At 40.1% G+C, this 24,852-nt stretch overlaps 1 protein-coding gene across 2 annotated transcripts; it reads left to right on the forward strand.

Moving 5' to 3' along the window:
• Window positions 1–428: 428 nt before the first annotated feature.
• flvcr2b (FLVCR choline and putative heme transporter 2b) lies at window positions 429–22,296 on the forward strand. Of its 2 annotated transcripts, XR_014906871.1 has the most exons (11): window positions 429–1,539; window positions 4,856–4,997; window positions 9,798–9,938; window positions 11,216–11,283; window positions 11,684–11,787; window positions 13,712–13,822; window positions 15,310–15,415; window positions 15,974–16,085; window positions 17,269–17,324; window positions 18,292–18,453; window positions 21,735–22,296. XR_014906871.1 is itself a non-coding variant. In XM_085372310.1 (10 exons), the coding sequence occupies exons 1-10, from the start codon at window positions 946–948 to the stop codon at window positions 18,367–18,369; spliced, it is 1,512 nt and encodes a 503-aa protein (XP_085228436.1). In that variant the 5' UTR covers window positions 429–945; the 3' UTR covers window positions 18,370–19,139. The 2 variants fall into 2 exon arrangements, 1 of the variants encoding a protein (XP_085228436.1); XM_085372310.1 differs by lacking the exon at window positions 21,735–22,296 and having other exon boundaries at window positions 18,292–19,139.
• The last annotated feature ends 2,556 nt before the right edge of the window (window positions 22,297–24,852 follow it).

Raw genomic sequence — 24,852 nt, forward strand, 5'->3', positions numbered from 1 at the left:
TAGATGGCACTGTTTACCAGAATGAGATGCACGATTAAAGTAGCTTATATTAAGGAGAACATAGTATTTTGAAACCTTCCCTGTATAACTTTACTTTTTAAAAACTTTGTGAGTGTGTGTGTGTGAGTGTGTGTCCTGGAGCACAGCTGAGCCTCTCGTGTCACCTCTCAGCCAGTTATTTCATAACTGCCTGCCCAAAATAAATGATGTTATCTGCAATGCTTTTAGAGTAAACAACTGCAATAAAAGTGATGATTACCAGCATGTTTTATAGTTCACACACTACTAAGATACCAGAGAACAAATGACGCGCAATTATGCGCGTTAGTGTCTATAATCTCGATGTTACAGCGTGTTCAGATACCACGGAGAGAGAGAAGAGTTTTATCTAAAACTCCGCCCTTGTGCATGAGCTTACCGAGTTCGTTTCAAGATCCCAACGCGGTCTTTTAAGTCCGGGTGGAGGGTTATAGTAGCCGGCTCTCCGACACGTGGTACCGATCGGGAAACTAAACTTCAGATAACTATTAAACTGGCATTAAATCATCTGCAGCTCAAAGTTTGTTAACTTTCCCAGGATCTGGGTGAAAGTTCGGGTACCAAAAATATCTTCAGTGCTCAGCCGGGAGGAAATGAACCGATAGATTTTGGAGACAGCCGCGAAAACATTGGAAGCTCGCCTCTTTTAAAAACTTTTTCTCTTTCTAAGCATATATATTTATGTAAAACAGAGTGGAAAGGGAGCTTCTGCTGCTGAATACATATCGTGTTAGGCCTGACTTTCTTTTACGGTAGGTTAGACTTTCCTAAAGCGCTGAATGTTCCTCAATGAAAAAAGAGCGAATTCAGGTTCTTTCACTTTTGTTGAGTGTGGGTTAACAAAACCACAGCAGCTGAGTGCCAAGTTTATTCCCGATGAGTATTACTGAGGAGACCTAGAGGAACATGAGTGAGAAACAAGCGCTGGAAGACACTAAACCAAACGAGGATCAGAGTGTGTGGAAGGCGGACTCTGACAACCATGTCAAGCTGGAGGGGGGCGACGCTGCGAAGCCCAGCGACGTCTCAAGTGAAGGGAACGGCAGCGAAGGACTGCAAGCTACCCGTCTTTACCACCGACGATGGGTGATCGTCTTCTTGTTCAGCTTATATTCGCTGAGCAACTCTTACCAATGGATACAGTACAGCATTATCAGCAACATTTTCACCAAGTTCTACAGCGTCGATGATTTCACCATAGACTGGATGTCTATGATCTACATGCTCACATACATTCCCTTCATCTTCCCGGTAACCTGGCTGCTGGACAAAAAAGGGCTCCGGGTCATCGCCCTCGTCGCCACGGCGCTCAACTGCGCGGGGACGTGGATCAAAGTGGCCAGCGTCAGACCCAACCTGTTCTACGTGACATTCCTGGGACAGTTTTGCTGCTCTTTCGCGCAGGTCTTCATCCTCGGGATGCCATCTAGAATCGCGTCGGTGTGGTTTGGTTCAGAGGAAGTGTCCACTGCATGCTCCATCGGAGTCTTCGGGAATCAGGTAGGGTGTTCGATGCAAAGGCCGTCCTATAGTTGGAAAGTAGGTTAAATTAACGTTTAACCTACTTGAGAATGTATGGATCCTATGTTTAGGCTAATAATGCTAATAACTTGGACCCTGCCATATCTCCAAGCACGTTTGCATAATTACGCACGTTTAAGTGACCATAGTGCATCACCAAGCAACAGTACTGGATGCTGGGGATGTGGGACAGCAACAATGCACACAGCGTGGACTGACATGCAAGACAAAACAAAGAGCTACAACAACAAAAACTATGTGTCCTAATTTATATGTAACTTTTTAATGAGCGACAAAAAGTTTCCCAGACTCTTCCACTTTCAGGAGAGTAATAGTAATAGTAATCCCCATCCCAAAAGACAACAACTATATATATATATATATATATATATATATATATATATATATATATATATATATATATATATATATATATATATACACCTTTATCTGCCTTTATGTGTCCAATGGCATGACTTAGGGGAGACATGAATTACAAGCTCCGTTGAATCTACTATTACCCTCAGACAGCAGTGCATTATGTAATAGATAAACCTAGGGCAAAAGTCTGGTCAGAAAGTACTGTACTCAGCGGCATGAACGCATGCATAGATAGATAGCACTGCATTGGACTAAAGATGAGCTAAAAATCCATTAGTGTAGAAAACAAATTCAGAGGTGTAGAAGCATTCACGAGGAGACTGTTTTGAATGTGAATGTACATATGAAATAATAAATATTGAGCACTTCATGTAAGCAAGAGTTAACCAACTATATATATTTTTTCCATTTTGTTTTAATGTTGTTTTGCTTTTTTACAAAAAATATACCCCCTCATAAAAGAGTTCATGAGCTGCCGATGTACCGCTATAAATTAGGAGCAACAGGGCAGTTGAAAATCACGTGAGCTGTCAAATCAGCACAAAGGAGTGCAAAGATCAGCAGTGTGCCTTTGGTATCATGAAATACCAAAGTATCAGACTTAACACTAAAAGTTTCTGAACAAGCAACGCTTGAGTCACATTAACATAAACTCCAAGCAAATATCACTGAAATGTCATCATTTCTTACTGGGAAACAGTTGGATACAGTCTGAATAACTAAGAACAAACTGTTGTTCGCAATCTGGGAATCTGCAAACACCTCCCAAATAAACTCAATTTACTTTTTTTGTCTCTTTTATAAAACACAAACATAACAGATGCTTAAAAACCTGATTAGACCACTGTCTAACCCTCCAATACTTTTAATTGGATTCATTCTAAACTGCCTGGATATCAGTGCTTTTCATCCTATCACAGTAGTATAATCATATTCATAATCATCATAATCATCATAATATCATAATATCATAATCATCTAAATGGTTTGTTACATAAGGTTACACATTTTAAACAGTTTGCATGCAAAAAAAACCTGAAAGATTGGAGAATTCTTGGTATTTTCCCCAACAGAAAACAGATACTTCAGAGTGAACAATAACTAAGACTTTGAAATATTAACCGAAAAACTGAAATGGGTGAACTTTAACAAGAAAAATGGTTAAAGTTCAACAGAGGAACATGTTTTTCTCAGTTATTAGTTAGTTAATGGAAGATATTAACATCCTATATTAACATCACATGACAGGACTGGGTGTAATAAATATGTGGACATGGGGTAAAGGAGCACAGTGTCATCACATGCGAAGGGACCTGGGACACCAGTAAGGCAACACTAATTCCAGCTGCTCTCGCTCTCTGGCATCTCTCTACTGCAGGCAGTTTGAACAGAGGACAGTAAGCTGTTAGGACACAAGCTCTTGAATCTTGAGACCTCTGGTCTCGAACATTTCGGGGGGCCCGTTTCAGGACAGTTGAAATGCCGCAAAACAATACTTTGAAAGGGGACCGTGCAAATTCGGAGCTCAGCGGTGAAGAATGGCTGTGTTCCAAGGCTGCAAAGAATCTTGCTCCAGGCTTTTCATCACTGCAATGGAGTCCAGAGCCTTTTGGCAGAGCGGTCTCCACAGGGTCCTGCTTACACATGGAGACTTTGGGTGACCAGTCGGATTTGGCCCCAAAAGTTGAGACCAAGCTGTATCACCGTCGTTGGTTCATGCTGTTTCTCTTCAGTTTTGTCTCAGCAAGCAATGCCTTCATGTGGCTACAGTATGGCATTATTAGCAACATATTCATGCGTTTCTACAACATTGATGCTCTGGCTATTGATTGGTTGGCCATGATTTATCTGCTCACTTACATTCCACTTATTCTGCCCATCCTCTGGTTCTTGGACAACAGGGGCATCCGGGATGTTGTCCTCGTCGGGTCAGCCTTTAACTGCATTGGCGCTTGGATAAAAATCGGTAGTGCCAGTCCAGATACTTTCCCAGTGACCTTTTTTGGCCAGTTTGTGTGCTCAGTAGCCACAGTGTTTATCCTCGGTATTCCTTCATACCTTGCCTCTGTGTGGTTTGGAGAGAAAGAAGTTTCCACCGCTTGCTCCATAGGAGTTCTGGGAAACCAGGTTTGTGTGAACTCTGTCAGTATTCAGCATCTCTTTTTTTTTTTTGCCACAGGAGGGTCTGTATAGTGAGGTCAGAGCTGTCTGACAGCTGCCTGTAAATTATGCAGGGCAGACTGGATGTCAGGGTCACATACGACTGCTAATCGCTGCACCAATTCACTTTTAAAGGTCGTCCAAATCTTCAAGTTGTGTGCTCTAAATCTGATTTTAAACTAAGTTATAATGTAACTAGTTAAATAAAATTCTAGGCTCAAATGTCTTCTTCGGATTTATTGGAGCTTTGATATCAATGTCATAAGTGATGTCATCCAGCTCTGTGTACAATTACTTCAGTCTACTTTTGCTTCTCAAGAAGGCGACTGAAACTCTTTCGCCTTCGGTCTAAAATGAAACAGCGAGGCCTTATCTTATTTTCCTAAATCACACAAAAAGAAAACCCAAGAAGTCCTCTACAGACACAAATAGAAAACATCTGAGCAGGAGGTCTGAGGTCAGTTGCAGACTCAGGTCATCAGGTTCAGCAAAGCGGGGTATACCATATGTGACATTTTGCAAACTCAGCAAAAAACCTCCCTGGAATAGAGGAGCCTATTCTAAATAGAATCATTCAAGGCAAATAACAAGTATTAAAACTTTTTAATACGCACTGTGTAAAGTTACAAGGCATGTAGAAGACATGGAAATAATGGGCTAAAAAAGCTAAGATTTTCAGTGTTTTAATTTAGTGAAAACTGTTTGTGGCACTTGTTTTCTTCTAATTCTGTTAAATTCTTCCATCGTCCTGCAGCTGGGTATTGCAATCGGGTTCCTTGTGCCTCCTATCCTGGTGCCTAATGTGGACGACATGGATGAGCTGGCTCACCACATCCGAATCATGTTCTACATAACGGCAGGAGTGGCTACTTTACTCTTCGTCCTTGTTGTCTTCGGTAAGGTAATCACGAAAAAATAACAAAAATCACAAAGATGGTACTTTCTTATTTCGTTCCGGTGGTTTCTAGCTACACAGACAGCTTGGGTTATATGTGTAATCTCTTGGTGTCTTCACAGCAAAACCAAATTATTGGGTATATTATGTTGGTTGCACTGAAACCCTTAATACTCATCTTCCGATGGGGGTCAGGGTTTTTGATACAATGCATTTTCAAAGAAAAGAGTTGAAGCCTGTGGTTCATTATTATTTCAAACACGATTTCTAGCTGCTTCGTGCAGCACGAAAGAAACTCTACACAACCTCCACCGTAGTAAAAACTGTGTCCTCAACGCCTCTGCATATAAAATGAAACTTTCCGCATGGCTAGACATCATGAAGCACAGAAGCGTTTTTTTCCCGTCAGGTTTTCGAATTTACATAAAATTGCATGAAAATGATGTTACTGTACCGTGTAACCGAGGATTTTTTGTGAATGGTTAAAGAGTGACATTCGGTGGTGCTTTCGCTCCTGTCTGCTATAAAAGGCTCGGGCATTTTGACATGTATTGTATGAGGTTTTTTCCTACTTCATGCCCGTGGGAATTTCTTATTGAGTAGGCTGACCTCATGAAGGTTTTAATTTACACCAAACTTACACTCTTGACAAGAAGCACCATTCAGTGGACCAAAAAAAGTGCTGACATGGATGCACGTACAACACAAAACCTTAGTTAAAAGGGGACTTTCATAAAAAAAGATATTATTGTAGCACAAGTAAGGTCGTCAGAAGTGTACTGAAATCCATCATAAGTCATTTGAGCTATGGACATAAGAAAAAGAGAACTCAGCACTTTGTGGCAGAAGGAAGTGACATGACAAACAGCATGTGATTGATGAGGAAAAAATGCTTTGCTGTGTCTTTATATATGATTCCCCTTCAAATGTGGCATTTGTTGTGAAACCCAGAATCATGTGCTGTGCCATTTATGGATAAGATAAAATAACAGTACGAGTGTTTAATCAAAATGCAATAAATATCTTTTACTTTTAAAAACACTGACTTGCTATAAGGAGCATGTATGAATATGCTGTTTTCCTGCAGCGGGGTAGGGAGGGGCGGGGGGCAACGACGGAGGCTGGCGTTCCTCATAAGCATTCTGCATTCCTAAACACAAAAGGATGCTTGTGAAGGAATTTCCTAGTAGTACCATGCACAGCATTTAGACTGACTATACAGTCAGTGTTAGTGCTTTGGCTATAGTCTGCTGTTGTTAATGAAGCACTATGAAATGCAAACCTCAGCTTATTCAGTGCTTATGTGACTGTTCGGTCAGTCACATGGTGTTTGTGTTCATAAGTACGCTACATAATTGACTCTCGCTGTGTCAAATTTGCCTGTGACCCACTAAACAGTTATTTATGGTTCCTAGAGTAAGGTAGGAGGACTCACAATGCCTCTGTTTATGGTAAATACGAGGCTGGAGGTAGATAGTTTAGGTTAATCACTGGGTGAATGTGTAGCTGCAAGATGGCTGCAAGTTGAGTAAATTCCCCTACCAGCACTTTTGTTAATTTATACATTATTATTTGCCCAAATAATGTCATCTGACGTTTCAGAGGGATTTTTGTGTTTAATGTGCTTGAACTGGCTCAGTTGAGGTCAGTAATTGCAGTTTTATTTATTTTTTTTAACATTTCTTACAGGTACTTGTGTTTGGTTGTTTTCTTGCTTCAGCTACATACAGACACAAGTGACACTGATCATCTCATCTTCTCAAAGTGTATTCTCAAAATATCCAACCATTATTAGTGTAGCTTATTAAGTTTTCCAGTCACATGACCGCAAACTACGTGACATGTGCAACAGTGTAGGGTCAAGTGAATTAGACACTAGTCACACAGGCCTAGGAACTGGCCTGTGACCACCTGACAAACTCTGATCGCTAGGGAGAAATATGTATTTCCTGACTGGCTGAAGAAAACCTTCTTGCAATTGCTTTGGTCACTAGAAAAATGCTTCAGTGGGCCGTAGTTTGCACGAAACACATCAACTTGTCTGTAAACACTCTCCAGCTACTCTCCAAGGAAAGAAAACGGTGCAACACAAACTGGAAAGAGAGACTGCTTCCCTTCAAAGGACAAGTTACTCCTTTTAAAACATAAAGCCCAGAGGCACAACTTCTGCATAAAAAGCAAAGATTTCCTATTTCTTGTTTGTGTTGCACTTTGTAAAATAGTGCTACTGCTTAACTAGTAGTTAGCGTGTAATTTGTCAGACAAGTTGACATCTTCCTTGTAACTAATGGAACCCAAATCACTGCCAAGGAGGATTTGTTGCAGCACTGTCTTTGTGATCGATTTCATCCACCATGAACCAGCAACCTTAAGGAACCAGTCACCAACCACATGCAATTTATTCTTTGTGACCAGTGGTTGTATCACATTCAATATAGCACACAGCCCTCAAGCAATGTGGGCACATTCCTCATGACCAGTGGTTAAATCATTTTCAATATGAAGACAACTGTCAAGTATTATGTGTATGATAACACACAATAAATCTCTTATATATAAAAAAAAAAAAATAGCTTGTTTGCGGGCTAGCATTTACATTTTTTTAAAGCGAGCTATTGTGAAAAACTTTATATTTGCAGCTTTTTTATTTTGGCATTATTACTGTGACATTGTAGTTTTGTTTTTGGTTCTGAAGATGAATATGGCCATATTTGGATAAGAGGACATGCATATTTTTGAGCTAGCACTAGCTAGCTTGCAAGCTTGCTTCATAAGGTGTTGATGAAAATTTTGACTTACTGTCTACCTATCTAGAAAATTTGACTCAATAACCCAAAGTTACATATCTCAAAAAGTTCCACTTGCGTACCTTGAAATTTAAACGTACTTAGAAATAACTTTTTTCTGTGGCAGAAGTAAGCTAACTTTAAAAGTTATTATGATATAATAATGGATTGGATTTATATAGCCCTTTTTCAAGGCACCCAAAGCCCTTTACAATGCCACTATTCATTCACACACTGGTGTAGGCAAGCTATGATTGTAGCCACAGCTGCCCTGCGGCAGACTTACAGAAGCGAGGCTGCCATACCGTGCCATCAGCCCCTCTGGCCAACACCAGTAGGCGGTAGGGTAAAGTGTCTTGCCCAAGGACACAATGCCCAGGACAGAGAGCCCAGGGATTGAACCGGCGACCTTCCGGTTACAGATACGCTTCCCAACCCCCTGAGCCCCTACCTTTGGCTATCAAAAAACAGACTTAAAACAAATATTCTTCCCGGAAAAACTCAGCTAAGCTCCATGCAGTGCCTTTTAGTTTCAAAGGCCTAGACACAAGCAGTACAGCTTGGCAGACATGTTGCCTCAAATCCAGACTTATCTACTTGAATGTGGAAAGTGCCATAATTCTAATTTCAGTGGCCACCAGAACATAAAAACTGCATACTTTGAATAACTGTTAATATTTAATAAAAATGCTTCAAAAGTTTGGCAACTTTACACCCAAATGGGGTCATTTTTTTCTGCTACAAGTTACCCATTACCCACAATTTCACAACATTATAACTTGTGAAGTGCTTGTGATTTGGCACTTCTGTACTGGCTCAATTTTTGAGTCACAAATGTTGCTATGTGATTTCAACACATATAACTCATCCCAGGGTGGCAGAGGAGGGTTTTTTTTTCCCATTATATATATATTTTTGGAGGCCTGAAGTGGCAACACTGTGCACAGTTATAAAAAAGGAAAATGTTTTATTGTAGGGCCTTGATTTTTGGATCTGCTGACATTTTAGCAAGCAAGGGATGTGACTTATGCTGTTCCTGGTTACTCTAGTGTGAAACTTGACACCAGGTGGCTGCAGTAGTTTAATGACACATATATACTAGCTCACCCTCATGCATACATGCAAGATGCCATGTGTGAGGGTTGTCCTGCTGGCAGGACCATCTGTAGTCCTGCAAAAGGGCTGTGAGTCAGCAGGGCAGACAGAGTCCCAGGATTGAGAAATTTGCATAAACTGTGAGGTGAGAGAAGATGCTTAGCTTCTGCCTTTCTTTAAAACAATCGTATAAGTTAAACTTGGAGACCGTCTGCTTTGACATATGACTACTTACTGTTCACTGAAAAAGGAGAATTACCATGACGATGAAATCCAAGCCATATAGGAAATTTTACCTGTGATCAGTCTGAGAACTCCAAAGGTTATTTGAATAGAAATTTGCATTCTTCCATGTGCAGTGATGACTACGCATACAGCAGTTGAGATCACGGTATAATTTCAGTCTCATCACCACCATTGGCAGATCAACTGTGTAAAAGAGTAGGACACTTTTGGAGGATTAGTGAAAACAGCTTACTGTACACAGACCCTCATGTGAGATTTGCCAGAAGGAAAAAAGGTGTCCCTGGTTCAGTTACAAGAAATACAAAAACACACATCTGTTTATCCCTACAAGGCCGGGGGCACGTAGCTCCACCAAGATGTCTTCAACACCAGACAGTAGCTGATTTTCACTGGAGCAAATGAGAGTATAGTGGGTTACATAGAGGCGTTAGAGCCTGTCCAGTCTTGCCTGAATGTGTCACTGGCTCCTTCCAGGAAGAAGCCTGTGGCCCTAGGGAGGAAATATAACCCTGAACTTATTTCTACCACTTAGCATTGATTGATCCTTTGAATATTACAGGTGGACGTATCCACCAGTAGAGTTGCTTCTTATTGCTTTCCAGTTTTCATTGTAAGTGTGCAGACTGCTGCTGTTTACTGTGTTTCACACTGTTGTCGATCTTTCCACATGTCAGTTTTCCAGGAGCGTCCTAAAATTCCACCGACTCAGGCCCAGGCCACAGCTCGCAGCATTCCACCAGAGCAGTACTCCTACATAGCCTCCATCCGAAACCTGCTGCGCAACAAGCCCTTCATGCTCCTCGTCGTCACCTATGGTTTGTCATTACTGTTCTCCAAATTTTTGTTAAATTATGTTGTCATTAACCTTTTAGAACGGGCTAAAAGACATTAAATCGTACGTTGCATAATTCAACATTAGAAATTCATGAAAATATGTTAAATGTTTTTAGAAGGCGGATTTTTACTAAGGTAGTATAAATTCCCATAACCATGGTTGAACAAGCCATCCCAAGTGAAAATGATGTTATCTGTGGTGATTCCTCCACAGATATCGGGTAGAATCACACCTGGAAATTCCCTTCGTAGTGCAATGGTGTTTATCTTATCGCAGATTACGTAGTCCTCAGTCATCAGCTATGACAGTATTCCTCGAGAAGATAAATTGGATTTACCCTAAGAGCTCCAAAGTTCATTTATAACCTGACAATTTTTAACACGTGCGTTCGGTCAATGTGACCTTAAGATCCCGAAGATCAAAGATTTGATGAAGTGGAAGGAGTCTGAGATAGGAATTCATTTATTTTTGGGAGCTCTTGGTTACTTGAGCAAACAAAAAACGGAATGATAAAGTGTATTTTTGAAGAGATAAAGAAAAAAAATATAATCTAGGTTTTATGTTGCTGGAAATTGAATGTAGTTGCATTTTGGCACACAGTTTAACCAGTAACTCAGTAATCTTGAGATTGGATAAACTGGGAGGGATATGTTTCATTATTTTATACTAGTAACAAAAATAATACCAAAAAAAAAAAAAAAAAAAAGTACAAATATTATCCCAAGGTGCATTCTTTGTTGGGGTTTTCTTGTCATGTGTCTAATCTTTCTACTAATATGTTTCTGACTCTCTGATTATCACACCTGTCCCTGTCACTTTAACTGAGCTGTAGCTGTAGTGCAGGGGTGGGGAACTCCAGGCCTCAAGGGCCGGTGTCCTGCAGGTTTTAGATATCACCTCGGGTCAACACACCTAATCAGATGATTAGTTCATTACCAGGCCTCTGGAGAATGAATCATGTTGATGAGGTCATTTAGACATTTAAATCAGCTGTGTTGGATCAAGGACACGTCTAAAATCTGCAGGACACCGGCCCTTGAGGCCTGGAGTTCCCCCAAGCCTGCTGTAGTGTTTTATTTTTTAGGTGGGGACGCATTCAGTACACATTTATCCTCGTTTTAGAAACTACTCCGATCAGGTTTATTAGAAACAACTACTAAACTTTTTCATCATTCAGTTAATGATGTTAGTTTCATGATTCCTGAAAAGTGGGAAGGTGATTTCAGATTTTATTTGATGTTATTCCCTATTTTGCAGGTCTGAACGTTGGTTGTTTTTATGCTGTCGGGACCCTGCTGAACCGCATGATCATCGTGCATTACCCTGTATGTCCGTTTCCTCTGCACTCATCTCAAATCATTTCTATTGCCTGTAACTCTCGTGACTCTTCAACAAATGAATAGTTAGACTTAAATAGTCAAGTATAAGGTTTAATATTATAAACTAATGTAACTTAAGTTCAATAAACAACACTGTAATAACAGATTTATCACAGCTAAACCAAGTTTGGAAGTTTGTTCGCTTACAAGCTCAAACCAATGCTATATTTAAGGCATGGGTGCCATTTCTCTTAAATCATTTTATAAGTTAAACAACAGGAAAAGGGAGCGATCTTCTCTGTTTGTAGTACTAAAAAGGTGTGTGCAACCTCCTTGTGTGGATCTCTAGTTAATGCTTGTAGATATACAGTCTTTGGGCGCTGCTCATTGTTCTCGGCTTTTTTAGGGAGAAGAAGTGAACGCCGGGAGGATTGGCCTCACCATCGTCATCGCAGGGATGGTCGGCTCCCTCATCTGCGGCGTTTGGTTGGACAGAACGAAAACGTACAAGTAAGGCGAACATCGAAAAGGGAAAGTACATTAGCAGCAGTTCTTCCACAGGGGGTGTTGTGTTTTGGGAAAAAGAAGACAAAGGGACGTGCAGAGCAGGAGATAAAAATCAAACGTTATTTGTAACGAAACTGAAAAAAAAAACCAAAGCGATGGGCTGATAATCTAAAAACTTACCACTTTTTCCGTGCCACCAGAAAGCAGCCAAATGAGTGCTGTTTTTTTGGGCCTTTTTCACCTTTTTTGACAGACATGGTGAAGAAAGGACAGGAAAGCAGAGGGAGAGAGAGATGGGGGAGGACATGTGGCAAAGGGCTGCAGGTCAGATTCGAACCTGGGCTCGCCGCTCGCAGTCGTATGGAATGTGGTCGCCCGCTCAACGCACTTTGCTAAATCGGCACCTGATTGTTTATTGTCTTCTCCCTTCTGAACTTGGCGTCCTGCATATCTTGTGTTGCGTCTCTATATCTGTTTATTCAGGTGCAGCATCCTGCTACGGCAGCGACCTCTGCACTCTTCCTCCGGCCCCATGTGCTCTCAGGCTGTGTGGTGACAGCAGTGTCCACCCAGTCGACTCCCTTCTGTTGTAGCTACAACAGCTTTGTATTGCAAATGAGGGGGAAAGCAATAATGTTTAGCTTTATTGTATAATTCCCCACATTGTAATTATGCTATTACATTGTAATATTTATGAATGGTGTTCATTCATAAGTTTATGTCAGTTTATATTTGAATATTATTACCAGTTCTACAGGACTGCATTTTTCATGCTTTAGTATTTATTTGTTATGAAGCTTTGGATGTATAAAATAAGCTTTCTTTGAGACTGTGTGTTTAGGGGAAGCAAACAGAGGTGGTGTTTACCTTCAGTGTTTGTCGCCCATTGTATTGAACTGTGAGATGTGGGCTCACACGAGGTGTGGAATCCACTTCCTTCCTCTCAATACATTTACAAAGGCCTTATTTTGTGTGACAAACAGTAAGGCAAACAGAAAAGGGTACCTGCTATTGAAAAGATTACTCCACAGCACACCTAGTGGCAAAATATTGACATTGACGCCCATGCAGGCAGCAATCTTTTGCTGTCAATGGACAAAAAAAAAATGATAACAGCCGTTCAGCCTTAATACAGGTTGTCTGAGGTAGGGTTGAGCTACACCCTTGCACCTCCTCTTTTCTCAGGCATTAAAAATGTTATCCCTCGACATTTGCCCGTTAGACTTTGCTCCGTTTTTCTTTGTTTGTTTGATTTATGTCAGATTTCTGATTAATAAATGTGGCATACATGAAACAGGATAGGAAGCAGTCTTGCCCACACATAAAAGATTTTGGAGACACAGATTAAATGAAATGCAGGGAAAAAGTATACCCTCGTGCTACAAACATAAGCTGAGGGATTTCCCTCCTGGAAAAGCAAGTTAGCCAGCCCACATGAAGCTAAAAGCCAAAAATGACTTGTGGTTAGCTGTGTAGGGTAGGTAGGAGCATTCGTTTTGTCTGGTGGGTGGAGCACAGAGGAAAAAGTGAAGGAGAGAGAGCTGGTTTCGAACCCTCCAGCTGACTGGGGCCTCTCTGTGTGGTGTCTTTTTTTCTTTGCATGTTCTGCGTGCAAAGGTTTCCTTCCACAGTCCAAAGACATGCATGTTTGTTAATTGGTGACTGTACACTGGTTGCCTGTCTCTTATGTAATAGGCTGGTGCCTCTCGCCAGATGACACCTGGGATACACTCTAGCCCCCATCCCCCCCACCCCCAGAGACCCGAAATTCTCTAAATTTCTGGCAAATACTTGCTGCAGCTTTACGTTTTGTTTCTTTTACTTGCAAAACTGCCGCACTACGTACTGTTACATATGTGTGTGCAGTCATAATGATCACTGCTGTGCTCACAGTGACATGTATTACTCATGCTCTTCTTTTCCCCAGGCAGACGACCCTTGCAGTCTACCTCTTGTCTCTGGTGGGGATGATCGTTTATGCTGCTACACTCAGCCTGGGACACCTCTGGGTGGTTTTCATCACTGCTGGAGTACTTGGGTATTCTTTTATTGTTTCTTCTAACATTTTGGTTTTTTGTTGTTGTTTTTTTACACAAGTAATGTCATTAAAGGACTTTATTTCTACTCATTTACTACTTTGATTCTACTTCAGAACACCTTTATTTCTGTGAATCGAGAGAGAACAAACGCCCCTCATGAATATAAAAATTTTGATAGATACTGTGGATCTGTAAAAAAAACAAAAAACCCAAAAATAACAAAATATGGAATGTATCCGTAGTAGGCAAGTGAGTGGGCTATTGTATTTGTACATTTTAAAAGTATGTATAAAAGTATGTGTGCACACTTTCGATTCAGCCGTTAAACCATGCAGAAATCTTCCGTCATGTCCTAAATTCTGCTTCTGGTCATTTCCCTTGGCCCGGTACCTCTGTTGACATTTGCAATAATAATTTACAGCCCTGGTTGTTTCAGCTTCTACAAACATGTAGACCCTACAAAGTTTAGACAAAGGCCTGCATTTGCACCTAAACTCATGAGAAAAGGAAAAATGTCCTTATGTAAATACATAAATATGTGCATATATGTGCATTAGTTTAACTTAACTGAAATGTGTTTTATCAAGAAAACCCCCTCGCAGTGATGTTTTCCTGGAAGCCCATGCTGCAGAGCAAAACAAAGCAAAACAAAAAAATAGAGACAGCGAGAGTATGTCATATAGTAATAATGGTGCAGGATTATTTCAGATCACAAAAATAAAAATACATAACCTCTATGAACTGGGAAAACCAAACCATTTAAATGTTTATGGGGGAAATCATCTACTAGGTTTCCTCTGGGTTGCCTCTCTCTTCTTGGAATTAAAAAACAATCTTGTTCATCCAGTTTAACCTTTATGTGGCTGTGAAATGATTACACCCTCAGCAGCACACAGTGATCTTCCAAATTGGAATTCCTTTCCTCTGGAAGTGCATCTGCATGATCTATGGCAGACATAACTTTAGCCTTGTTTTTTTTAAACAGGATTTTTTTAAAGAAATGTGTTTGACATTAAAGGTCAGCGCGTCTGCTGCTTTGTAGTCTCCGTATCATATTGACAGAAGAGAAGAAATGTGTCTGTCTACTGACTCAGACTGATGTGTTTTGCTATTGCAGCCATGTCAGAGGCTTTTGATTTGAGTTTCACTTGCTGTCACTTTAGTGGAAGAACAACACCCTGCTGTTGAATGAGAAAAAGAATCTGATGTGACTGGACTGCTTTGAAAAACCTGCTGTTCCTGTATAAATTCTCCAGTGTTATTAACTTGAGGCCACATGAGTGTTGATTTCCTGGAAGAACAATCAAATGTTGTAGGTACAAAGTGTCCATGCACTTGTCAGCTAACATGATAAGGGGCATTTTATTGAACGGAGCAGGTGTCCTGTTTACGCATTTACACGTATAAAACTGTAGCAAAAAAGCGAGCAGCAATTAAATAAACTCACAAATTCTTTTTTATCCCTTTTGTGGATCCTTGTGTCCAGGTTCTTCATGACGGGCTACCTGCCACTGGGCTTTGAATTTGCAGTCGAACTGACATACCCAGAGTCAGAGGGAACGTCTTCTGGCCTCCTCAACTGCTCAGCACAGGTACAGATCAATGTTTTCAGTGTGATAGCAAAAAAGAAGAAAAGAACCAATGAAATGATGGATGTAAGCTGTGTTCCCTCCATGGAAAAAGTGAGTCATTCAGCCTGTTGCTCTGGAGGAATTGACTCACTATACTGTAAATGCAGGTTTTCACGGGAATTTTGGATATAAACAATAAAATGGGATTTTGTTGACGGCTGGCGTTGCTTTGGAATAACGTGCTTTTGTGGGGGGGTTTGGCATTATGAGGCAATTTTGACTTCCTTGTTTATATATTTATTTCGTAGTTTTGTTTATGCATTTGTAATGCCTGTTCATAAGCAGGCAAGACAGATTCTCTCAACATCACGGCAACTGTGCGTGATATATTTGCAAAAACTCAGTGTGTAGTTGAGCTTCCTTCATCTGGTGCATAAACATATTCGCCAGCTGCAGAAGATCCAAGATGCATGAAAATAAAAACCGAGTTCAAGGACGGGGTTTGCTCTTTATCCTTCCCGGGTGCGTGCAAGCGCTAGCTTTAATCCTAACTACCCCATGTTCTGCACCCACACACAGGTGTTCGGAATTATATTCACCATTTGCCAAGGCAAGATCATTGACAATTACGGCACGCTGGCAGGAAACATCTTCTTGTGCGTCTTTCTTCTGATAGGCACAATAATGACAGGTAAGACCTCCGTGACTGTGAAAAATACACAGTTTTGAGTCATAATAGAGTACTGATTTAATGTCACACATACAGAAATGCACAAGAATTGTCTTTGCTGTCACTTTATCCTGTTACGAGTTTACTAATACTCCTATGTAAGAATGTCACGTTCCTAGAAAGCAGGACTTAGTTATGGTGTAATTTGGAGGAATACTTGAGAACATAATGCTATTTTTTATTGCACTTTACACATAACAGACAAATTTGTCACCTCTTTACAAGAAGGCTGTCTGCAGCTCAGATAAAACAGAGTCTGCGGCTTGAGGTGGCATTCTGCGTCATTCTTCATCATCGCTAGGAAGAGATTTTCTTTGAAATTAGAGAACAACAAAGCTGTATACAACTAAACTGTTCAGAGGGAGGAGTGGTGAACATTTTCTTAAGCCCTGGAACCATTTAGTAAAGACAGTGCATAGCTCTACAGACACGCACTCGGCAGGGGTGTGTTTTCAGGTAATAAAGGTGATTTCAAAACCACTTAGGAGATTTTTCATGACCCATCGATGGGTTTAGCAGCAATGTTTAACTTTTTAAAAATGCCTTAACCTTTAATGACACTTCTTAAAGGTCAACAGACTGACTCACTAACTGCTTTTTCTTCATATGAGTAAACTTCTTGTTGTGGTCATGAAGTTTTAAAAGAAAAACAAAATGTTTGTAAAAAAACAAACAAACAAAAAAAATCCGCCCTGCTCTCCGATTGGTGATAAACCTTTGTATGAACGTACATGAAGGCACCATTAGAAGGCAAGGCTGTGATTGTTTTTGTGAAATAGTCTCCTCCTTCCATGAAAATTGAAGTTAATTATTAAATTACAATCACGCTGTTTTTTTTTAATAATTGCTTTTGACCGGAGTTTCTCAGCAGGCTTAGTTGTTTTTAGATTTGCATTGGTAGCCACACACTCTTTGAAAATAGTTAACAAGGTGTCTTAACTTGAATGCCACTATTAAGACTTGAACGTGTCTGTGCATAGGAGCCACCTACTGGATAGTCACTGTTATTACTTTGTTTCAATAAACTGTTTAACTTGTGTGAAGTAATACGATCCTGTTTTGCTTGTGTTCGTCTCTGTGTTTGCAGTGGAGGATCCATCAGCTAATGCAGACTTACCCTCTCTCTGTCTTTCTTTTTTTACAGCTTTAATCAAGTCTGATCTCAGGAGGCAAAATGCTAACCTGCAGGCCAAAGCAGCCGTAAGTTTTGAAGCAAGCCAAGGGTGTAGCGCTTTGTTTGTTTGTTGGGGATATGAAACAAAAGCGGTGGTACTATGAAGTCAAATAGGCCTTTTCACGGAAGACATTTTGACATGTCAGTGTAGGAAAAGCATTTTATTCTTCATCCTTTGGCTAGTACCATGTACTGCAACAGATGCCATAAATAAAATATTTTAATAGTGTGTCAAAATGTCTACTGTGAAAATGATCCATGTGTTAAGTGTTTGTCTGTCGTGAGCGATAAGTCACCTGTGCATCCCGGGCTCCACAGAGGAGGACTGTTTTTTGCCTTTGTCTTCTGTGATCCTGCATGTCTGCATCAGTTTAGCTAAAAGACGCTGTTGAATATTCACTGACTCTGTTGGCACTCTGCACATTTAAATATTCTTATGTAAACTTTTATGGAACTTGTCAGCCGTTATGACTTTATGGTTGCGATTTTCTTCTGTTCTTAAGTCATTCTGTCACCATACATTTCTTTCTCTTTCTGGGTGAGTCTCCAAGATCTGTGGTGAAGTTGCTGATAAGTGCTTAAAGTTTAATTCCTCACATATATATAAATGTGTTTCAGTCTCTCAAGCCATCTTAAAAGGAGTCAAATTAAACTAATTTTTAGCTCAAGATTTTTATACTTGGACTCTACTAAGACTTCTTCTGATTGGCTGCCCCTCACAAATGGAGCATTTAAATAGCAGGTGTCTGTTTAAGATGACTATGTTATTATTAATATGAACACAGAGCCAAGCTTTGTGAAAACTGAGCACTTAGAACACAGTGAAGCCTGAGCTTTTTGTGTACATACTCCGGCCTCACTATTTGAAGCTGATTAGCACGAGCAACCACTAAACATATATGTGTGATCAGATTCTGGTGAACTTCACTCCAGACTGGAGCCCCACTCCTCTATAAACACTGAATGAGAAGTGATCAAAAGCATTTGTTTTAGGCGGAGAGGCACAAGTCAGGACAAGACTACGGAGCCACATCGCTAATCTCCGAGCAGCAGACTTCTTCTCAAGCCTGATCAATAAAACTTTTCTGCTTCCACAAAAAAAATAAAAAATGAAAAAAAATCTCAAATCTTAGCTCATCATAAAGGTGCACAAAGGTAGGAGCACAAAGCAATCACCACACACTGCCACTGATCAAGAGCACCTGCTGTACACCCTTTTCACTGTTACACCTGTTTTACTGTCTCTATGTGTTTCTGAGGATCGTGCAAAAGAAATCATAATTACACAATCGTGAAAATCATGTGATTTTTGATTCTTCCCCATGAAGCCCTGCTACTGATTTTCTCAGTAGCAGTTCTACTAAAATCAGCTAAAGTCACTTAAGGACAATTAAGTCAGCTGGGGGTAATCATTAACCCCTGCATGAACCTGTTGATTCCAAAACACTTCCTCACATTGGATTACAGCTACTTCTAACTATCCTATTTTTGAACAGCTGACTGGCTTAAACTTTCCTCATAAATGCGAATGGCACTTCCATATAGAAATAAAACAGCGCGGCTTATCACAGTAGGAAATCAAGAACGAGATCATACAGCTCATCATGCTGTGTGATTCACTTTAGTGTTCTTGTGTTTTAGGAGGCCAGTGTGTGAAGTTGCTGCCCGCGGCATGGCTTTGATTGGATTTGAATCACAGCGTAGTGTTTGTGATTTTTCAGATGAAGTCAGCGCGGTACTGCTAATTTTCCTGTTCTTGCCTGTTGTTGCCTTTGCTTGCTTACAGCGCTGTCCTATATCCTACTAATACCACCAGAGATTTCATCTAGTTAAAAATATGGACGCTCAACATGAATGGAATAAAGTCCTTGCTAGTTGGATCTTTACTTAATCCTTTTTTTCACTCCATCTTTGCTTTAGTTATTTAAAATGATGAACATGTAATGTATGTGAAAAGAAATTAAAAATGACATTATAGCAATAACCAACATTAAGCTGATTACAGTCTTTAACAATAAGAAAATGTTGTTAACTACTACAGGGAGTGCAGAATTATTAGGCAAGTTGTATTTTTGAGGAATAATTTTATTATTGAACAACAACCATGTTCTCAATGAACCCAAAAAACTCATTAATATCAAAGCTGAATGTTTTTGGAAGTAGTTTTTAGTTTGGTTTTAGTTTTAGCTATTTTAGGGGGATATCTGTGTGTGCAGGTGACTATTACTGTGCATAATTATTAGGCAACGTAACAAAAAACAAATATATACCCATTTCAATTATTTATTTTTACCAGTGAAACCAATATAACATCTCCACATTCACAAATATACATTTCTGACATTCAAAAACAAAACAAAAACAAATCAGCGACCAATATAGCCACCTTTCTTTGTTCACCATCAACATTGCGTGCAGCAGCAACCACAGCCTCCCAGACACTGTTCAGAGAGGTGTACTGTTTTCCCTCCTTGTAAATCTCACATTTGATGATGGACCAAGGTGAACAAGGTGGCCATGTCATTAGTTTTTCTTCTTTTATACCCTTTCTTGCCAGCCACGCTGTGGAGTACTTGGACGCGTGTGATGGAGCATTGTCCTGCATGAAAATCATGTTTTTCTTGAAGGATGCAGACTTCTTCCTGTACCACTGCTTGAAGAAGGTGTCTTCCAGAAACTGGCAGTAGGACTGGGAGTTGAGCTTGACTCCATCCTCAACCCGAAAAGGCCCCACAAGCTCATCTTTGATGATACCAGCCCAAACCAGTACTCCACCTCCACCTTGCTGGCGTCTGAGTCGGACTGGAGCTCTCTGCCCTTTACCAATCCAGCCACGGGCCCATCCATCTGGCCCATCAAGACTCACTCTCATTTCATCAGTCCATAAAACCTTAGAAAAACCAGTCTTGAGATATTTCTTGGCCCAGTCTTGACGTTTCAGCTTGTGTGTCTTGTTCAGTGGTGGTCGTCTTTCAGCCTTTCTTACCTTGGCCATGTCTCTGAGTATTGCACACCTTGTGCTTTTGGGCACTCCAGTGATGTTGCAGCTCTGAAATATGGCCAAACTGGTGGCAAGTGGCATCTTGGCAGCTGCACGCTTGACTTTTCTCAGTTCATGGGCAGTTATTTTGCGCCTTGGTTTTTCCACACGCTTCAGGCGACCTTGTTGACTATTTTGAATGAAACGCTTGATTGTTCGATGATCACGCTTCAGAAGCTTTGCACTCACTATTTTTGACTTTTCTGAGCCTGTCAAGTCCTTCTTTTGACCCATTTTGTCAAAGGAAAGGACGTGGCCTAATAATTATTTGGTAGTAGGCTTTCGAGCCTATACAGCTTGGAGTAAGACAACATGCATGAAGAGGATGATGTGGACAAAATACTCATTTGCCTAATAATTCTGCACTCCCTGTATCTTCCATCTTCATAACTGATCTTCTGCCTTTCTTTAAGAGAAAATCAAACCTGTGAAGGTTTTTTTTTTTGTATGAAATCTTTTCTACTGATTTAACAGTTGCATCGTTTTTGCCTCCCAGTACGTTGTGATTGTGGCGAAAAACTTTCAGACATTGATTTTTGCAGTTGCATGTAAAGTGTACACTGGATTGAGGCGCACTTTCTGCTGCTGTTTGTGCAGTGCCATGAGGATTTTCTTTCCCTTTTTTGCCCTGCAGACACATAATTTTATCTTTAAGTTTTCTTGATCTTTGAGAGTATTTCTTGATTTCCACAGCTGGTTTTTTACTGTTGGTTTCCGGTGAAATTTGCTCTCATTTATGATAATAGTGTTCAGTCAGCTTCATCTTTGACTCGAGTGTCACAAAGGTTTTGAAGAGTCAGATGGTTTACGGCTCTTGAACCTATCTTATCTGTTAATTAAGGTTCATTTTACAAGTAAGGAATGTGATAAAACCTTTGCACGTGGCCCAATCATAGATTGTTTTCTACAGTACATATAAGGGTAAACAAAAAAGAAAATTAACACTTGAAGCGTCTCATCTTTTGCCTTTCTGTCCTTTGTTGTGTTAATACACAACAAAGGACAGAAAGGTGAAACATTTATATTTATTTATATTCACTGACATTTTTGCAGTGCTTAGATATGCTCTAACACATAGCACAACTCTTTTCTTTCACATTTAACAAATCCAGCTATATATAGGCTAATTTATCTGGCTTAGGGTGTTTCTTTACATAGTGTGTATGAATATGCGCATAAGCTATCATTACGTTTAGCTGAGCTTCAAGACACTACCGTGACCTGGATGACTGAGAATGTACACAGATGTGTCAGGCTAAAGTTTGTCATGACTCCAGAGACTCTTTTGGTGGAAGCTAGCCCAAACAGACTAAAGTCTACAGAGACAAACTGTGTTTTTTGTGTTGAAGGCATTAAAAAAAAACTACTGATCTGACCCATCTCTTTTGATTTCCAGGATTCTTCCGAGTGGCACAATGGAAGCCTGAGTGCATCTTCTGTTATCATCGAAGCCAAGCTTTAGACACAAACACACTAACAAGCCTCAAAAATGACCGTGATCTCATCCCTGTTATAGTGCAAAGGAAGCCTTTAGATCAACTTGATGGCTAAAAAAAGCTCTTTGATCTGTATAATTACATGAATGAAAATAATGTCACTAATCAGAAATATTTTTGTAATATTTAAATATAAATGTTATGAATGAATCTGCGAGACAAATCTGAGAAACTTTTGTGCATCAACAGTTTTATTGGTATAGTGCACTGCTGATTATGTATACGATGAAAAATCTTTTTTTCACTGTATGCAATATGTAAATACAGTGTAGGATTTCTAGAAATTTTAGGGAGAGATTTTTTTTTATGAAATTAGGGAACTATTTATTTAGAATTCAGGGAAAGATTTAGAAAGGTTCTCTAATCCATAGCTTCTACTGTGAGGGAAGAACAGGAAAAATATGATGAATTAAGGTTGTGTAGTATTTTTGTAACAATCTTGTTTTACTTTAACATGAAATAAAAGCATTGCATAAACATTTTGATTCATTTGTTTTTTCCTCATGCTTGTTGCATGCAGAAACACAGTGTGCTCACCGTTACAGCATAACTCAAACACAAATGCACCACACCCATCGCAGGCCTGAGAGTAGAGACATGCAGTATTGTTACTGTTACACAGTTTTAGTGTTTAAATCATTTTTAAATGGAGGCATCTGACTAGACCCAAATTCGTTCTGCAGTTTCACAAAGTTCTCATCAAAATACAGCAGGAGCCAGAAGTAAAGTACTCGTCTAAATGACAAGAATGACCCAAGAAGACTTTTTGTCGTAGCCTTTATCTCCACATTGTGACATCAGTCTGGCATTACAATAACGGGAATAAGACACGGAGATAGCCTAAGTTGATAGAGGAGCTGGTGCCATTCATGTGAAACTAACTGCCACGTAAAAACTGATAGTAATGAATCTGCTATTGAAATGTGTCATTCTGTTATCTGGATCCTGTGAACTGATAACACGGTACTGAGTTGTGTTTAAAGATAAACACATTACTGTCTTACAGTACACAAATCTACACGCACACGCTGGGACTATGGTTCCCCAGGAACTATAGTCTAAGTTGCTGACGAGAAGATGAAGTCATATGTGGGTTTTAACTTATCTTGGATAAATCAAACAGCACATGGCAGAGCCCAGCATTCTTCCTGGTCTGATCTAAACCGAGACACTGTTTGAAAATTGCAATTCAAACGTAAAAGGCTGCTATGATAAAAGGTGGCAGGTACAAATGATTCCAAATGCAAAATGTCTGTGAAGGTTCTCAGTCATCCAGGTCATCGTAGTCAAAGGAGCTTGCAAAGAAAAACGTCTGGACTTCTTTAAGTTACTTGAAGACGTTTCACCTCTCATCCGAGAAGCTTCTTCAGTTCTAAGGTCAAATGGTGGGGAGTCCCAGATTTAAATTCCTTTTGCATTTAAATTCCAAATGCAAAAGCATGATGTTTTTCTGTCCTTCAGTGAAACAGGGAAGCACATCATACCCATCTGTTTGCTCTGATGAATATAGGATTCAACTGGATCACAGATTGCCATTGTTTATCCAAATTCCACTTTACAAATATACATGCAAGGCTTTGTGTACCTCATTCGACCACACGGTGGTAGCAGTGTTACATAAAGACAGGCACAGGATCGTCTGGGGGGGAGCAAAAAGAGAATTCATTTACATTTTGGGGGCTTACTGATTGCAATGTAATTAACTTTAAAAGTGTCTGGTGCAGATTAACCTGACAATATTTATCTTATGCATAAAGCAAGGTGACAATGGTGAACTTCTCATTGGCATGAAGAGATAACTGGCCTCTGAGCAGTTTTGTTATGAGATCATCCTGACTTAAGGCCAGTACTGAGAGAGCCGTTCTTGGATGATCTCATTGTTCTCTAGTTAGCCTGTGACTGATCCTTTGGCACAGACATGTTTCTAGATTTTGAGTCATGGGTTTTTCATGGTGCTACAGGTTCATCAGCTTATAAATATGTGGAAATACTACTGAGCAGTAGTATATCAGTTCTGCTGTCACTCACTCCCCAGCAAGGCTGCTTTTAAGATTTTATCAAATTTGTCAAGAAGAGAAGCTGTAGAGAGAATTTCTGGGGCTCATATTTTTGCCATGTACCACACAGTAGACACACAACTAGGAGTTTTATTAATGTGGAATACATGAACCGCATGCAGAAAGGTCACAAAAGCATGAGGACAGGCAGGGTGTGACCTCTGTCTCACTAGGGAAACTCCTGCCCACCCACGTGTAGAAATGGATGTTTGAATAAGGCCCCTTGTACCAGTATGACATTTCAGAGCTGCTTGGAAGAACTTACTGTACATGCAGGAGGAAGGTTGGGTCACTTGTTTCTTACCGAGTGCTTCTGCTTGTCTTTTGTTGCTTTAGTTTTCTCCTCTAAATACCAACAAGTGTGTGTCTCAGTGGATTGAAGTTGCATGGAGGTAGAAACATTTTTTCTTCTTACCAGTTCATAAAACAGGGCCTGTCACAGTTGGAAAACCGCAACACTGTATTGGGTGAGCTAAGATATGTAATTTTATACTGGGTTATAAATAACAGGTGTGACATTGCGGAGCTGAAATAAACCAGGTGAACATTTTTTAGGTTCCTGGGGCTCAGTATCATAGAGACGGTTGTTAGACATCTCCACTCTGGCACAGAAAACTTCTGAAAGAATCTATACAAGGCTGAATTTCCAGGCCTTTCTGACTGGTAAATAGGTGCAACAGACAAATATCTGAAGAGTCTGTAGTGGGAGATTAAAACCACCCTGATCACCATTGGCACCCATCTACCAAGCAGTGTAGATGCAGTTTATATGTATTTGCGTAAATGCATTTTTGTTATACAACAGTATATTGCATAGTGGTAAATGCTCTCCTGGATCTCTCTAAATGTTATTTAAAAATAAGCCTGAAAAAAGAAGCCAACTGGACTTTTTTAAGTTTGTAAAGACATTTCACCTCTCATCCATGAGGCTATTTCAATTCTAAAAACAAACGGTGGAGAG

This window comes from Diplotaxodon limnothrissa, linkage group LG15 (assembly GCF_057381915.1).
Source record: "Diplotaxodon limnothrissa isolate DT_005_m linkage group LG15, D_limnothrissa_male_GT1.1, whole genome shotgun sequence".
In the NCBI taxonomy this organism is placed as follows: domain Eukaryota; kingdom Metazoa; phylum Chordata; class Actinopteri; order Cichliformes; family Cichlidae; genus Diplotaxodon; species Diplotaxodon limnothrissa.

Excerpts from the sequence above, each read along its gene's own strand:
- flvcr2b (XM_085372310.1), top strand. The coding sequence starts at position 946 with ATGAGTGAGAAACAAGCGCTGGAAGACACTAAACCAAACGAGGATCAG. Across the intron at positions 1,540-4,855 it reads TCGGAGTCTTCGGGAATCAG|CTGGGTATTGCAATCGGGTT; the intron begins GTAGGGTGTTCG and ends ATCGTCCTGCAG. Across the intron at positions 15,416-15,973 it reads TCCTCAACTGCTCAGCACAG|GTGTTCGGAATTATATTCAC; the intron begins GTACAGATCAAT and ends ACCCACACACAG.